This window comes from Stigmatopora nigra, chromosome 21, assembly GCF_051989575.1.
Source record: "Stigmatopora nigra isolate UIUO_SnigA chromosome 21, RoL_Snig_1.1, whole genome shotgun sequence".
Lineage (NCBI taxonomy): Eukaryota > Metazoa > Chordata > Actinopteri > Syngnathiformes > Syngnathidae > Stigmatopora > Stigmatopora nigra.
Window position 1 is genome coordinate 5,386,919 of NC_135528.1, and position 15,582 is coordinate 5,402,500.

General features: G+C 38.7%; 1 protein-coding gene and 1 long non-coding RNA gene across 3 annotated transcripts in view; both read left to right on the forward strand.

Annotated features, from left to right (window-relative positions):
- The first annotated feature begins 10,766 nt into the window (after nucleotides 1–10,766).
- LOC144215253 (cholecystokinin-like) lies at nucleotides 10,767–13,672 on the forward strand. 2 transcript variants are annotated; one of them, XM_077744095.1, is made up of 4 exons: nucleotides 10,767–10,925; nucleotides 11,376–11,490; nucleotides 11,560–11,688; nucleotides 13,269–13,672. In XM_077744095.1, exons 1-4 carry the CDS (start codon nucleotides 10,821–10,823, stop codon nucleotides 13,397–13,399), a joined length of 480 nt encoding a protein of 159 aa, XP_077600221.1. In that variant the 5' UTR covers nucleotides 10,767–10,820; the 3' UTR covers nucleotides 13,400–13,672. The 2 variants fall into 2 exon arrangements, with proteins under 2 accessions (XP_077600221.1, XP_077600222.1); XM_077744096.1 differs by having other exon boundaries at nucleotides 11,563–11,688.
- A 1,694-nt stretch (nucleotides 13,673–15,366) lies between these two features.
- The window catches only part of LOC144214942 (uncharacterized), a 4,683-nt gene continuing 4,467 nt past the window's right edge, over nucleotides 15,367–15,582 (forward strand). The window contains exon 1 of the long non-coding RNA XR_013330304.1: nucleotides 15,367–15,497. This is a non-coding gene — a long non-coding RNA (uncharacterized LOC144214942). The remainder of the gene's footprint in view (nucleotides 15,498–15,582) is intronic.

A 15,582-nucleotide genomic window follows, 5' to 3' on the forward strand; every position in this document is an offset into this window, starting at 1 on the left:
TGCAATCATCCGTGACATGTAGGCTGTGGGAATACCTTTCTTTTCTTATTGATTATAGAAAAAAGTATTTTTTTTTTTTAAACTTGCTCTAAGCTCGGTATTTGGTCCACCTGCGCAATGTTATCTTGGGGGAAAAAATATATGTAAAATACTTCAAATATATTGAGAGATTGCCAGAGCAATAAGACAAAAATATTGTATATTTCTTCCAGTATATACAAAGTTTGCACAACTAATATAAGCATAAAATAAGATAATGACAAAACAGGGAATTTTCGTAATATGAGAAGTAAATAAGCAGAAAGTGGAAGTATTGTACAAAAAACTGAGTAGATTAAGCCCATATTATATAATAGGGGTAGGAAATGTATGGCTCGGGAGCCATATGTGGCTCTTTTGATGGGTGTATATGGCTCTCCACCTTTTTAAATCATATTTTATCTCTCATTGATACTCATTGATTAGCAACAGTGAAATAATATTCTCAAAAGAATTCAGCCTATTTTTTTTTACTTTCAAAGTGGTGAAATGAATAATGTTATATATTGTATAAACAGCATATCTCTATATAAGACTTGATTAAACTGCAGTAAACCACAACAGACTAAACCATAAATAATGCCTAAGCCTTGCCTTCTATCAGTTAATTGTTCTTTTTTGGCATATGTATCACATCAATGGAGATTATTACTTATTTTTCCCAATGTCATTGTTGCCTACTCAACTCTGTAGACTCCTATTTTCCCTTCTTGGCGACTTCCATTGTTGCCACATTTTCTTCATGTCGCAGAAATCTCTCGTGCTATTCTATTGTACGTCTGAAAATGAGTCGGATACTCTGGCGGGGCGTCATGGCAACCGCTCGGCGTAGGACGGCGATGGGCCGCGACCCGTATTGTCGGCGGCGGCCCCCCGACCTCCGGCGCGGCCTCGTCCGACCGCGACTCCGCCTCGTCACGACGCATCAATCTTTCGGACTAACGTAGCGCGGCTCAACTCGTGAACTTAAGCGGCCGCCGAGCGGATTGATCAAAAGGGACGGACGCGTGACGGAGGGAAGGCGGGAGCCGGAAAGGTGCTCGCCGACCTCCGCTGGCAAATTAGCCATCCGTCCGCTCCAACATACCTTTTGTGTGTGTTGGTGCGTGCTAAACCACCCGACCTCTTCTTTCCATCATATGATAGAAAGTTTGGCAGTGAGATAGAAAAAAATGAGGAGCTTTCGTCAAGTTTTACGAGTAATTTGGGCTGAACTTGCCATTCGGCATTCACAAATCTGCCCATATTTTACTTTATTTTTTTAAGTGGCAGGGTGGCATCAGGCAAAAAGATTGTTTCTAAGGTGAATTTCAAGTAGTCAGGCTTTTCCATGTCAATTTATACCTTTTCTGCAGTGGTGGAACTTCTATTTCTCGCTATTTTTCATATCAAAATGTAAATTTTCTCTGCCCAGACAAGCAAAAATGACGCATTTTTCTCCATTTCTGTTATTATACCTCATTTATATGCATTAGTTTAAAAACAAAACTAGTCTAATCCCTAAGACGAGCTAACAAAACCAAAAACATTGACCATTTCAGTTTTTATATCTGAATTTAAAAACTGCATTCAATATTAATATCTTCCACATATTTTTGAACAAACCATCCATTAGTTGCACTACTACAATTAATGTACAAGTCCTACTCTAAGTTTCTGCCTCAGATATTAATATATATATTTTACCACTCCATTGAATTACTATGGATAAAAACAGCCTCCTTAATTCAGCAACCTTGCATAACATGGTCAAAATTGGACAGTTTTTTTCCATACAATGTATAAATGTATACTTTTATACTCTGATTGGCTTACGAGCATCCCCAGACGTGCTTGATTTTAATCCCCAAAGTTGACTCCAGTTTGATCTTAATGAGCAAGTGCGCTTTAGAAAAATTGAGGAATAGATTTACTCCCTATGGCTTAATTGTATTTCTAGTCCTACAACAATATATATATATATATATATATATTTTTTTTTTTTCCCCAAATCTCATTTGCACATGGTCTTCAACCCCAGAAATTTACACAGCCAAATTGCCATTACAATCGCTAGCCATGTGGAAAAGACATCAACAAAAAAAATGTCTACTGTCTGTTGCATGCCCTCTGACATCCTCCAAATATGTCCTCGTGGTTTTTACTCATTTGGACAAACGTGCATGGACAGCACAACTCACCAGAGATAAAATCATTTGCTTCCATCCCTTTTTGTGCAATATTTTGAAAAAAATAGTAGTATATATTGAATGAAACATCTTTCCATTGAAAAGCATATTTTATGATATCCACTAGTTTCTTGCTACTTTGACTTTGTTTCAACCGACATCCCATTAAGGCCAGATTATAATTTCCAAGGGACTTTTTTTCCTATTAAATAAACCAGCATGGTCTCGTACCTCGTTAATGAGTCGCCTATTGTGCACAACATTTTAAAATGTGCTCTAATAATGAAATAACAGCGGATTGCCCTACTGGGATAACGATTCCATCAATATCAATTAAACAAAGCAAACAGGTCTTAAAGATCGCTCATTGATTATCTGGCAAACGCCCGCTTAGTCAAATGAAATGAAATAAAAATCTGTGGTCAATTGGCAATCTTTTTTAATGAACCTAGAAGAAACAAATGCGTAGTCATGAAAAAATCAATAGAAAAATTAAATACAATTCATTCATTCCGCCTTCCTTAAAATCTTTCGTCGCATCTAAAGAAAAAAACTCATAGGTTTAATCCGGACATGGGCAAAGTACGGCCCGCGGGCCACATCCGGCCCGTTAGACTTTTGAATCTGGCCCGCCGACGTCGTCCAAATGTTGTTTTTCCCAAGATGGCGCCGTCACACGGAAGCCAGTGACAGTAGCTCTGTCCACTCTTATTAGTTTTTTGTGTTTTACAGCCCGTCTATCTTTTTTATAATTAGTTTAATATTTCCTAATACATTCCTTTTTGCTTGACTTTGTACTTTATACTTTTTACTTTAACTATGAGTATGTTAACACTTTAGTCCTTTTTTTCTGTTTATATTTCATATGTACTGTTAACGGATGCACTTTTTTATGTGTATCACATCTTGTGCTGACCCCGCCCATCTGTCAGATTTTTAAAGTCAATGTGGCACCCCCGGGCCCAAAACTTTGCCCACCCCTGGTTTAATCATTACTCTTTATCGAGTAAATTTTAAATTTACTTTCAGAAAAAAACAAATGAATAGCTTTCTCTTTCAGTCAGTATGTGTTGAAAACGTCTCAAAACCGACATCAGTCAGGTTTTGCGTGCAATATGAGACGCCATCAAACACATGATGAAATATTCCCGTTAGAAATGCACAAAGTCGACAGCGATGATGGATGCTCTCCCAGGGACATTTGACACTTTCCCTCTTCTTTCTTGCTTCTTTAAACTCATCTGAAGAGCTCCAATCTCTCCCACCACCAACTCGAGACATTTTATGGTCATCGGCAAGCATTTTCATCCCCCGTCCAATACGTAGGGAGCTCTTAAACGCCATGACTCTGCGAGTCATCATCTGCTTTTCATCTGCCTTCATTTTCCTTTCCTTTAAGTCCCAGCATCATTTTCTGGGTTGGGCTTGAAATGCATCAGGAATCAAATGGGTAATGAAGACCGTAGAGACGTCCTAAGGCGGATAGAAAATGGAGGGCGACGGGTGTTTCTTACCGACGTGCTTTGATAAATATTTGACTTTTTCCCCCCAAAAATAGTCCGACTGATGTAGAGTTAAGACGTGAGCGACTTTGCTGGAAGATTCAATTTTGTAATGGGCGGAGCCAGTGCTTAATAGAGTTCGAGTTAGGGTGAGGTGAAGCCAGGTGTCTATATACATGTTATTGTTCAGTAGGATTTTTTTTTTTTTGGGCTCTATAATAGAAAAGATATATTTTACACACTTTTATGATGGTTAAAATGGCTGCAGTGGGGGAAAATGGAATCAAAGTAACAAAGTAGTCACATTAAAAATACATCAATGCTTACGATGTCAGCAGCTAAAGAAGGATATTGTATAATGAATCAAGTAGTTGCTGTACAGAATAAGTAGTATGCTGAAATTTACCGTGAGAATAAAAATGGGCTCATTCTTGGTGGGAGTACATTTAGTTTTGCTATTTTTTAATTCTAATTAAATGATAGGATTGCGTTAAAAGAAAGACTCGGTTCAAAACTGCGTGATACAAGTTATTTTTGTTATGTTTTGACTTTGCATAGTTGAAACTTATGAGGTTTTTGGTGACTAAATGGGAAACAGTGGGCGAGACTTATTGATATTAACATGTGATGAGTTGGAATATAAAATTGAAGAAGATGTTGTTAAACGATTGAATTTCTTGCAAAGTGCATTGAAACGGCAATGAAACTCACCCGCTGCAAAAGCCTACCTTTGCCTAGATCACATCTAGTTTGTGACTTTGGCTTCAAAATGGAGGAAAAAATAGCATTAGCTCTTTTTTGTTTATTTTACAGATTGATTGTCTCAGTGAAATCCAATCTATCCAATTCCTTGAAGTACTCCCCGAGGTAATACTAGAACTTCAAAAGTGTATTCACGGACGCTTGCCTATTTTTCGATGTCTCTTTGACGTCACATCCCGCATTTTTATTCGTCTAGTTCACTCACCATGTTGAAGTACCAATTGCATGTTAACAAAAATATATCATCATCATCATCATCATTATTATTTCCTCATCAAATAGCAGACAGAATGCGTCATTCTTTTGAGTCTCACGACCTGAGCTTCTGCTTCATTTCCAATCCCATGTCAACGCGGACCAAATTTCGGAAGCTTTTAGAACTTGAGGGACAATTAGACAGACAACGTCCTTAAAGACCCTTAATATGGGAACAGGTGCTCACAGACACACACTCTGCAGGTCCCATCTGCTTAGCCAGACGCAAATAAAGCGTTTTCATCAAAATTCAGTCACACACACGAACGGAATGCAAACCGACTGTCTGCTGTGCGTCCGCATTTGTGTGTGTGTGTCTGGATTTGTCACGGTAGCATGGCTAACTTTTGTGTCATCCTTCATCAGGCTCATTTACTTTTCCAACCAAGCTAGTTTTTTTCCCCAGGGCTTTTCCTTTGACTCCTGTTTGGCTAATTGTTGCACATAAGGTGATAATACGCTCTAAAATCTGACCCTCAGCACCCCTTTAATGTCCACCCCTGCATTGCCCTCATCCCAGCAGTCCAAAGGGCCTTCAAACCTCACTCAGACCTAAGACAGATACTACTAGAACAAACTTTTTGGGCCCGGGGGGTGCCACATTGACTTTAAAAATTTGACAGATGGGCCAGGTCAGCATAAGTTACGATACATATAAAAAAGTGCATCAGTTAACAGTACATATGAAACATAAACAGAAAAAAAGGACTAAAGTATTAACATACTCGTCAGTCATCATTAAAGTCAAAAGTATAAAGTACAAAGTCAAGTCAAAAGGAATGTATTAAGAAATATTAAAATGTCATTTAAAAAAAGATAGAGGGGCTGTAAAACACGATAAACAAATAAGAGTGGACTCAGCTACTGCTACTGGCTTCCGTGTGACTGCGCCATCTTGGAAAAAAAAACATTTGGACAACGTCGGCGGGCCATATTTAAAAGCCTAGTGGGCCGTATGTGGCCCGCAGGCCGTAGTTTGCCCATGCCTGTACTAGAAAGTTGCATTAAAAAATCTGAGCAGATGACGGACGTTTTAATTGATGCGGCGACGTAGGTGTCAGCCACTTTAAACGCTTTTTCAAATGAGGCTAAACAGTCCAGCAGTCATGTTACATCACAATCACAGCCTGCCATCAGACCATCACTTGCTTGGAATAATTATACACTTTTTGGCTTTCGCCCATCAACCCCAAATTCAGGAAAAATACTTTTTTTTGCCTGTATGGCATGCGTCGACACCTAAAATGCAGTTTGCACAGACACCCACAAGACCACATCATTTATAATTCAACACCATCATCACATATATAGCGGCTACACTTGAGTGTTACTATCAGGTGAATACAAAAACCACACACTAAGGTCGTATTCCCACCCGCCTAGTTTGAAAAAAAGGCTAACGTGAAAAAAATTAGGAGACGGAATAATTACTTGATGTTTAGGAAAAAAGCTAAGAAAATAATTCTGGATAAAAAAGACTTTAGATTTATTATGTTTAGCATTTTTATGACTTTATTACTCCCCTATTTTACCACACTTAGACCGTTTTATCAGATATTTGCACACGTATCACTCTTATAAAAACTGCAATGTGAATAAGAGTAGCTCTAAACCAAGAAAATATGGATTATAAATTGGTCCTGACCCAAAAAAAATCAAATTATTAATTTATACTCCTGAAATTCTGACAGTCAAAGCACTCCTTTTTGGGAATAATAGACATTATGTGCTTTAGAGATGACAATTTTAAAGATTGTCTTGCACAAGCGTCAAAAAAAGCATTTAATTGGGAGGCACATTCTATTTAATGAAGCCTCATCAGCCTAATTGGATGTAAGAAATATTTGCGCACATACTGTAAATGTCTAAGAGGTACCAAGTCCACTCTTGCTCACTAAAACAAAATACACTCGCTAGCCACAATGTTACATTAACACATTTTTCCATGTTTGTCATTGCGGGAAAAAAATGCGATTTTAATAACAAAGGCGAGGAGGTGCATTCAGGTCATTCAACTTTATGCTCATGTGTCTTGCCTAGCTAACTAACTGTCAAAGATGCATCGATTGCAAGGCATTTCGCCACCATTTGTCACTTGGAATGGTCGCCGCAAACTGTAAAGCATTGTTCATGCAGACCGGAAAGCCTCCAGAGATGAGAAGATGTAACTAAACTTTCTTGACATTCGAGAAAAATCGAATATAATCACTCCACTTTAGTAGAATGTAATTTCTTGGAATGTATTTAATCCCATAGACAATTATGTGCTTGCTCGGAATAGAAATTTTTATATTGGAGGATTGGAAAAGTGGAAAAAAAAGACTAGCGGAATCCAATAAAGTAAAAAGACTAAATTGAAATGAATTACCGTTTGTTAAGGTCAGAGGTCACCATTGTTACATGAGGGGTGTACAAACTTTTTTTTTACCGCTTTCTGGATCAGGATTTAAAAAAAATAATTAAAAATAAAGGTCAGGTTTTTAAAAATCTTATTTTAAAGTCCATTGAAGGCAATTGACGTCCAATCAATTTTGACTGGGAGGGCTGAGCTAGTATATATATTAAATATTTACAGTAGTAAAACACAGAATAAATATTAAAAGTAAAAAAAAAGGACATCAAGAAAGCTCAATTTATTTAGTTGAATTTATTTATGAGAAGCATATTTTAAAATCTTACATGTTTGCAACCATATTTTGCTGCTGCACTCGTTGAATAATTCATATTAGCCTCCATGTAAGAAGCATACTTTCTAGAATTCTAGTCAACGATGCCCAAGAAACATGCATTATTTGTCAATTCTCTGCATTAGCAATCCAAACGTGAGCTTTTCCACCGTAGCGTCACCGTTTCAAAGTGCAATCAAACACCGCACCGTGAGCGCCAAGCCCCTGGTGGAGATCCGAGGCGCCCAAAGCTGGCGGAGACCACCACTTAATTAAGCCCTAGTCGATAATATTGACCCTCGACGGGAGCTCTGATTTCCAGCGCGGCCAAACTTTGGGCCTTAATTACTGAGCGATGGCTCTGAGACTTCTTCAGAAAATACAGCCTTGACTTGAGCAGGTAAGCACACCACATGACTGCTTTTTTCTTAAGTGACCCTGGAGCGATTCTCATTACATTTTCCACTTCATTCTTACCTTGCCGCCAAGGTGTTTGCTCACATGCGCCGCGGGAGGATTTCAATCTGTTTAAAGACTCTGTAATATCCATTTTTAGTATTCATGAACGTGTGGGCAGTTTATGAGCGAGTGTGTGGAAATGAGGGAGGACGAAATGTATATATTTTAGGGAAATTTATTGCACTTTTATGCACTTTAGCCTTTGCGTATGGCAAACTGTGGTGTAAGTGTGGAATTATCATAACCTTGACATGTCCTTTTCCCTTTTTTTGCTGCAGATTGTGGTCACTATATTTAAAAAAAATGGAATTTCAAGGGTGTCAGACTTGGTGCCGCTTTAACGTCAACTTGATTTCAGGTGAGCTGCACCATTTTGGGTTATAATATTTATATTTACTTTAATAAATGCATTAAATGAACTGCATAAAAAGCCCTGAATATTCAGTTTTTTATAGATCTAAAATAATGTTCATTTTACCTTTTTTTAAAAATATTTTTCAGATTTTACAAAATGATTTTTAAACGAAAAACACAGAAAAAATTGATTAAAAAATGACTATTATTGATTTAAATAGGGGGGGAAAATCAGGAAATGTAATATACATCTATACTCTTCATTTTAATTTGATCCTAAAACAGAAAGCCAGCTCTAATGATTGACTTTCCTGGAACACATAAAACGATGCGGTGGGCCACATTTGGCCCCCGGGCCACCTTTTTGACACCTGTGATTTCGAGGGACATTTTTCCATGTGAGAACATGAAATTGTACATGAACATGGAGTGCCTGTCGCGCCTTTTACAATCCACGCAAGCGTTATTCTTCTTATAGCTTGCTAACAGATGGACGTGCTGTATGCAACGTTCTAAGTGACAAGTTCATGCTGAGCCACACACACAAATACACACAAATACACACTTTCCCGTAGACCTTATGCTCAAACGGTCCTTTGAGATGCCATCGCTGTGACAAATACTTTAATAGTGTGTGTGCATTATTTAGTATGTTTACTCAGGCTCTATATTAAAGCTGTAGCAAATTGCTTAGGTTAAGGGGTCTCTGGACGTTTCTCTTTATGAGCAGAGTTGGTGTGAGGGTTCTCTCTCTGCAGCCAATTAGACCTTTCAAATGAGCGTTTAACCTTCAACCTCCGTATCCCGCCGTGTGCTGCTTGCTGCTAGCATTAAAAAAAAAAAATCAAAATCAAACCAAATAGTCAGAGAGGAAAAATGTGTAGTCAAATTATGAGGTACAAATGCCCAGTTAGATTGGATTGTGTTTTTAATATTATTTTTTTTACTCTAGGGCAGGGAACCTTTGGCTCGGGAGCCACATATGGCTCTTTTGATGGGTGCATATGGCTGTCTACTAACCTGTGAGGTCAACTATGGAAACTGCTGGTGAGAAAGCACAAGAATAGAAGCCCTACGTTGGTATTAATGTTTTTTTTTTTTCCATTACACTCTTTTGCATGGATTTTCTAATTGATACTCATTGATTAGCAACAATGTAACAATGTTGCCAAAAGAAGTCAGGGTCTTTTTGTACTTTTAAAAGTGGTAAAGTGCTTAAAAAAGGCACACATTTTCATGTATGTTGACTTTTAAAGTCGGAGCATGGCTCTCAAGGATTAATATTTAAAAAAAAAATAGGAATTGTTTATGGCTCTTTCCATTAAAAAAAAGTTCCCGACCCCTGCTTTAGGGTTTCAAATGATTGGATGTTATTGAAAGTTTATCTATTAGTTATTGATGTCCAATTGCAATTGGAATGGGTTGAAAAAATGTATTTGTAACTCATTGGCTGCCATTTGATGGTAATAAACACATCCAATCCATTTGAAAAATTGACAATGTGCCGATTTGGTAACGTGCATTGGTTTGCAATATTATACAATAATAAGGAAATCTAAAAGAAAATGCAAATTTCTCATCAGCTTTGTAAGCAAAGTCACGATTGCGGATGAAAACCATTTTTAACACGCTCGCGGGGGCGACGTACCGCTACAGCTGACCAAACTTGAATAGAATCCTCCCTTTTGATTTCATAGTCAGTTTTAACTTTGCTTGACAGGGTGCCGCATGCTAATTCCGTCAAATTGTCTGAGGTGGTGGAAATATACACTGAAAAATTGGATATTTGTTTTGAAAGTTTTATTTTTTTTGTCGACCCCCCCACCCTAGGAAACGTGAGCCATGATGAGATGAGATCCACCTTATTTTAGCCAGGAAGAAGAAGCCGCTAATCCCACGCATCAGGTTGTTTGCTTTGTTCGTAAAAATGCGGAGTGGCGAGTGGTGATCGATAGCCATCGACTGGGGGGCCTTGAGATTTGCTGCCGGGTCTTTGATCGATGGGTTTTCGGGTTAATCCCGCGTGGTTGGGCAAGGACGGCGTAGGGGCTGAGACGGTGTCTTGTTAGGAGGAACGTTACGTCAACCCAGATCACGATTTTAGTTCAAAAGCTTGTTGAGTAGATTGACGTTAGTCGTTTTGACATTTGCTTCAGAAGACTTTATTTTTGGAGTTATCACAAGTAGTTTATCAGCTGTTCTTGCAAAATACAACTTTATTGAATTTGTACTAGGAATGTCTTTGAGTGATTGTAAATTGTTGTGTTTTTAGCAGATTGGAAAAATATTGGGTTGTAAAATGTGTTTATTTTTTAGTTTAAAGTCATTGGCTCTCATGGAATAGTCGCTGCTCCATTTCCAATCATGTGATTGGAAATCAGACCATGTCATGTCATTTCCAGAAGAAAGGTTTGGCTAAGATATTTGAATTTAACTGATTTTTGTGTAAACTGACCAGTAAAAGTTGTGTTTTTTTGTTTTACAGCAAAATAGGCCTTATGGCCGAAAATCCATGTGGACAAGACGTTGACGTTGAAGAAGGAATACACGCAAGAAGATCGGGGAATCCAGGACCGACCACGACCACACACACGCATCATCGCGAGCACGCACACATGGAGAGAGAGAGAGAGAGTATAAAAGGAGGATGGTTGGCATTGAGCGGACAAGAGCGCTCCTCCCTCCCGTTCCCTTGGACGAACCAAACCTCATTCCTCAAGGTAAGATATTTGAAATATTGTTTTCCATTTCTTTTTCAACATTCCGATGACTTTCTTACATATTTCTTGCTTTTTTTAATGGTAACAGTGTAACATGGAGGTTAAAATAAAATATCATGTTTGAATTTCTTAAAATAATATATTGTGTTTGAATTCCTTAAAATTTAATATCTGGTTTGGATTGCTTAAAATTAGATATCTGGTTTGAATTTCTTTAGATAAAATATTAGGTTTGAATTTCTTAAAATAAAATGTTTGAATTTCTTAAAATAAAATCTTTGAATTACTTAAAACAAAATGTTTGAATTTCTTAAAATAAAATGTGTGAATTTCCTAAAATAAAATCTCATGTTTGAATTTCTTCAAATAAAATATCATGTTTGAATTTCTGTACTCCATAAAGCGAATCCAAGCATCCATTTTTACCCCCCTTCCCTTCTAATGCCGTAGATGTCTACGGGGCTGAGCGCGTGTTTGGTTCTGGTGGTCCTGTGCACAAGCTCGTGGGGGCTCCCCTTCCCCTCTCACCTCGGGGACCGGGACCGCCGCTCCCCCTCCGAGGAAGGTAGGACGGCCGCCTCTCGTCGAACCCCCTTCGCGGCAACGTGACCTCGCCACCCGTGCGTTTTTGCAGCAGCCCACGCTTTGGGGGAGCCCCATCTCCGACACAGACGCTCCGCCCCCCAGCTCCAAGCGCTGACCCCATCCCAGGAGGACGCCGACCTCAGTGAACTGCTGGCCAGACTTATGTCCTCCAGGAAAGGTGCGTCTTCGTCCTCCTCCTCGTCGCCGTCGGCAACAACAACATGGCGCTCATTACTGAAGACGAGTGCTCTGGTCTTGTCAACCTCTCACACCGACCGACATCACTCTCACTAATTATTAGCTCCAGTCCAATCAAGGCAGCTTTGTAAAACAAATGAGTGGATCTGGAAAGCTTTTGTGGTCCCAAAGTGCCTTTATTGGAGTCTTCCGGCTACTCCGCAAAAACCGCCGCTCGCGGCTTATTCCGTGCAATTCGCATTGATTGAAACTCAGCAAAAAAAATAGGCTCTAAAACCAATGTCAAGGGCCAAGAAAATGTTTCTTATCTGGAAAAAAGAGGCGTTAAATGGGGTTTTTATCCATTTTAAAGAGGTAACAATACACTAGTTGGGTGTAGTTAAGATGTATTGATGGTTATGCTGGATTCAGGTCATGATATTCTAGCAATTATCAATGAATTTATGAACTAAATGTATAATTTAAAGCTTAACTCTTCACCCATTGGTCATCAAATTAGTCAATTGACTTAAAATGGTCCGAATCTGCTTTTTAAGCCTATTACCATTTTTAATTCATTTAAAATTCCATTTAGGTTTGTTTTCTCGAATTTTCTTACATGAAACCTCCCCAAATCTATTTATATACATAAAAAAACAGTAAATATTTTTTAAATAAAAAAAAAAACAAAGGATATAATCATGTTTGTAGCAACCATTTTTTTCCAATATGTTCTCTCATCCTTAATCATCCATTCATAGTCTAACTTGATAACAAGCAACAGCAAGGGATATAATCATGTTTTTTAACCTAATGCAGTTCAGAAAATAAGATGAAATATTGCGCTTCAGGTGAAAATGTAGGGAAATCACTTTTGCATGCCACTTTTTTTTTTAAGGAAGACGCAACATGGCAGGTTAACACGCGACTCTTCAGGCTCTGGGTGCGCCAAGTCGTGTTCCTCGCTGTTCGCTTTGCGTCGGGTGTGGGAGGTGTCGTTGTCGAGCCTTCTGCGGCCAATCGTCTCGGCCCACCAGGGAACTCGAAAGATTCTGTTTTGTGTGTCTCGGGTCTGCGCACGCACGGTGCGTAGGAGGGGGAGATGTGGGTTTGAAAGCGGCATCTTTCCGCCTGCACAAGTGCTGCTTGACTTGCTGATAAAAATAAATAAAGACAACCAGTGCAGGGTAGCAACTTTTTAAAGCTCCTTGCAATCTTTCTCTGGGATACAAGTGCAGAATCCACATTCTAGATTACTGTTATAGTCTAATTTAGTCTTAGTGGAGTTCCTCAACTCACCCCAGTACAGGAAATCGGCACTGCTTATGTTTGGATTGTATTGGATAACTTTATTCATCCCATATTTGGGAAATTTCGTTGTCATAGTAGCAAGAGGGTGAGAATACAGACACAGAAAAAGACATTTTAGACATGAATAGATAGTTAATATGTAAGTTAATAAATGAATACATGAGTACATATATAAATAATTAACTTTTACTGAAATATATCTATATATATACACATACATATATAAGCACATAATGTTTCATGTTTCACCCATTCTTGGCATTTTTTTAGGGGTTTCCGTCCGTCGCAATTCGCCTGTCAACGGCAGGAACAGCGTCGGTCATCGGATAGCGGACCGCGACTACACGGGTTGGATGGACTTTGGACGGCGCAGCGCAGATGAATACGAGTACTCTTCGTAGAGGTGATCATCGCCTTGGAAAAACGATCAAAATTATTAAGGTTGTGCGTTTGTTCGGAATGCAATACACGTTTGTTTGCCTCTCGTTGTGTCAAAAGAAAGGATGGCGGTGTCACCAGACTTGAGAAACACTATCGCTGCTCACTTTTGTTTTCCTCATTTATGATTGATTGTCTTGTGCGCTTCTGTTGAGACTTTTCAGCAGACAACTGTAATTTGGTGTTAAACATGCCAATCATCCCTAAAAAATAAACCTAAATATTGCCACCCTTTTTTTATTTGCACAGTACTCTCCATTTTTTATATAACTTTTTTTCACAGGTAAAAAGGCCTCTATTTGCTCACTAATACTGTTTTCCTGACATGTGCAATTGTGTGTGTATATATATATATAAAAGCCAGTCTTACCGTAAGAGTCATTGATGAATCATCCAAAAGAAAATGTCACCTCACAGGAAAGGGAAGTGAGGACCATTGAAAGCTTCTTTATCTCCGGCATGGTGACACGGCACCCTGAATCAAGTACGCGCAAAAACTCCCAGTGGATCGTGGGTATGATCAAGCAAGAGGAAGGCAATAATGACGTGAAGAGAACGGTCAACTGGCAGCTGCTTTGAGATGAAAGTCGGCTGATGGGCGGGGGGTGCTTCCGCTCCTGAGCATCTTCAAAGGGACGGCGAGATCATTAGGCGCAATCACAGGAAAGTCACTTCTGAAAAAAACTTGGACGTTTTGGTCAAAGATGGAAGAAAGCCAACAAAGTCAGCGAGGCCCCCAACTGTGATGAAGCGGATAGATGCGTGCGAGCATGCCGTGCGCACGGGTGATCCTTGAACAAAGCAGGCTTGGTGAATTATTCAGACAAGTGGCTGGGGGTGCCTTGGAGAGAAGAAGACTCTCCCTCTCCGTTTGTCTACACGGCCGCATGGCATTTCAATGAGATGAAAATGTGAAGGGGGCCCACGTGGGAATTCTGCCAATGTTTAGCTTTCAAGAATGTAAATGTGTGTATCTCTGTATGTATGGATGTCTGTATATGTATCTCTGTATGTATGGATGTCTGTATATGTATGTATGTATGGATGGATGTCTGTAAATGTATGTGTGTATGGATGTCTGTATATGTGTCTGTATGTATGTGTATGTATGTCTACATGTTTGTGTATGTCTGCATGTCTGTCTGTATGCATGTCTGAATGTGTATGTATCTGTTTGTATATTTCTGAATGTGTATGTATATGTTTGTATATTTCTGTATGCATGTGGATGTATGTATATTTCTTTATATATGTGCATGTATGTGTATGTATATTTCTGTGTGCACGTGGATGTATGTTTATTTCTGTATGCATGTGCATGTATGTGTTTGTATGTATATTTCTGTATACATGTGCATGTATGTGTTTGTATATTTCTGTATGCATTTGCATGTATGTGTTTGTATATTTCTGTATGCATGTGCATGTATGTATATTTCTGTATGCATGTGCATGTATGTATATTTCTGTATGCATGTGCATGTATGTATATTTCTGTATGCATGTGCATGTATGTATATTTCTGTATGCATGTGCATGTATATATATTTCTGTATGCATGTGCATGTATGTATATTTCTGTATGCATGTGCATGTATGTATATTTCTGTATGCATGTGCATGTATGTATATTTCTGTATGCATGTGCATGTATGTATATTTCTGTATGCATGTGAATGTGTATGTATGTATATTTCTGTATGCATGTGCATGTATGTGTATATATATATGTATATTTCTGTATGCATGTGCATGTATGTGTATATATATGTATATTTCTGTATGCATGTGCATTTATGTGTATATATATGTATATTTCTGTATGCATGTGCATGCATGTATATGTGTGTATGTTTCTGCATGCATGAGCATGTATGTGCATGTATATGTCTATGTACTGTTTTATAGAATCAAGACCACAAAATATACTTGCTATGCAATAAACAATCTTTCCCACAATTCAATATGGGCGTGTTTACGTCCAACGTCGACGCAGGTTCGGAAGTCACGCGCATCTGGTACTTCCGGACAGCCTTTTCTCTCTGGACGGGCGAGCACGAGGTAAGGTGTACAGCAATTTACTGGCCTTAATGCATTCTTATCACGCTATCGGGAGATTTTTTGAGGAATCGATTGAGCCCACAAC

Coding starts and splice junctions, on each gene's coding strand:
- LOC144215253 (XM_077744095.1), top strand. CDS start 10,821: ATGGAGAGAGAGAGAGAGAGTATAAAAGGAGGATGGTTGGCATTGAGC. Junction 10,926..11,375: donor ACCAAACCTCATTCCTCAAG/GTAAGATATTTG, acceptor CTAATGCCGTAG/ATGTCTACGGGGCTGAGCGC. Junction 11,689..13,268: donor ACTTATGTCCTCCAGGAAAG/GTGCGTCTTCGT, acceptor GCATTTTTTTAG/GGGTTTCCGTCCGTCGCAAT.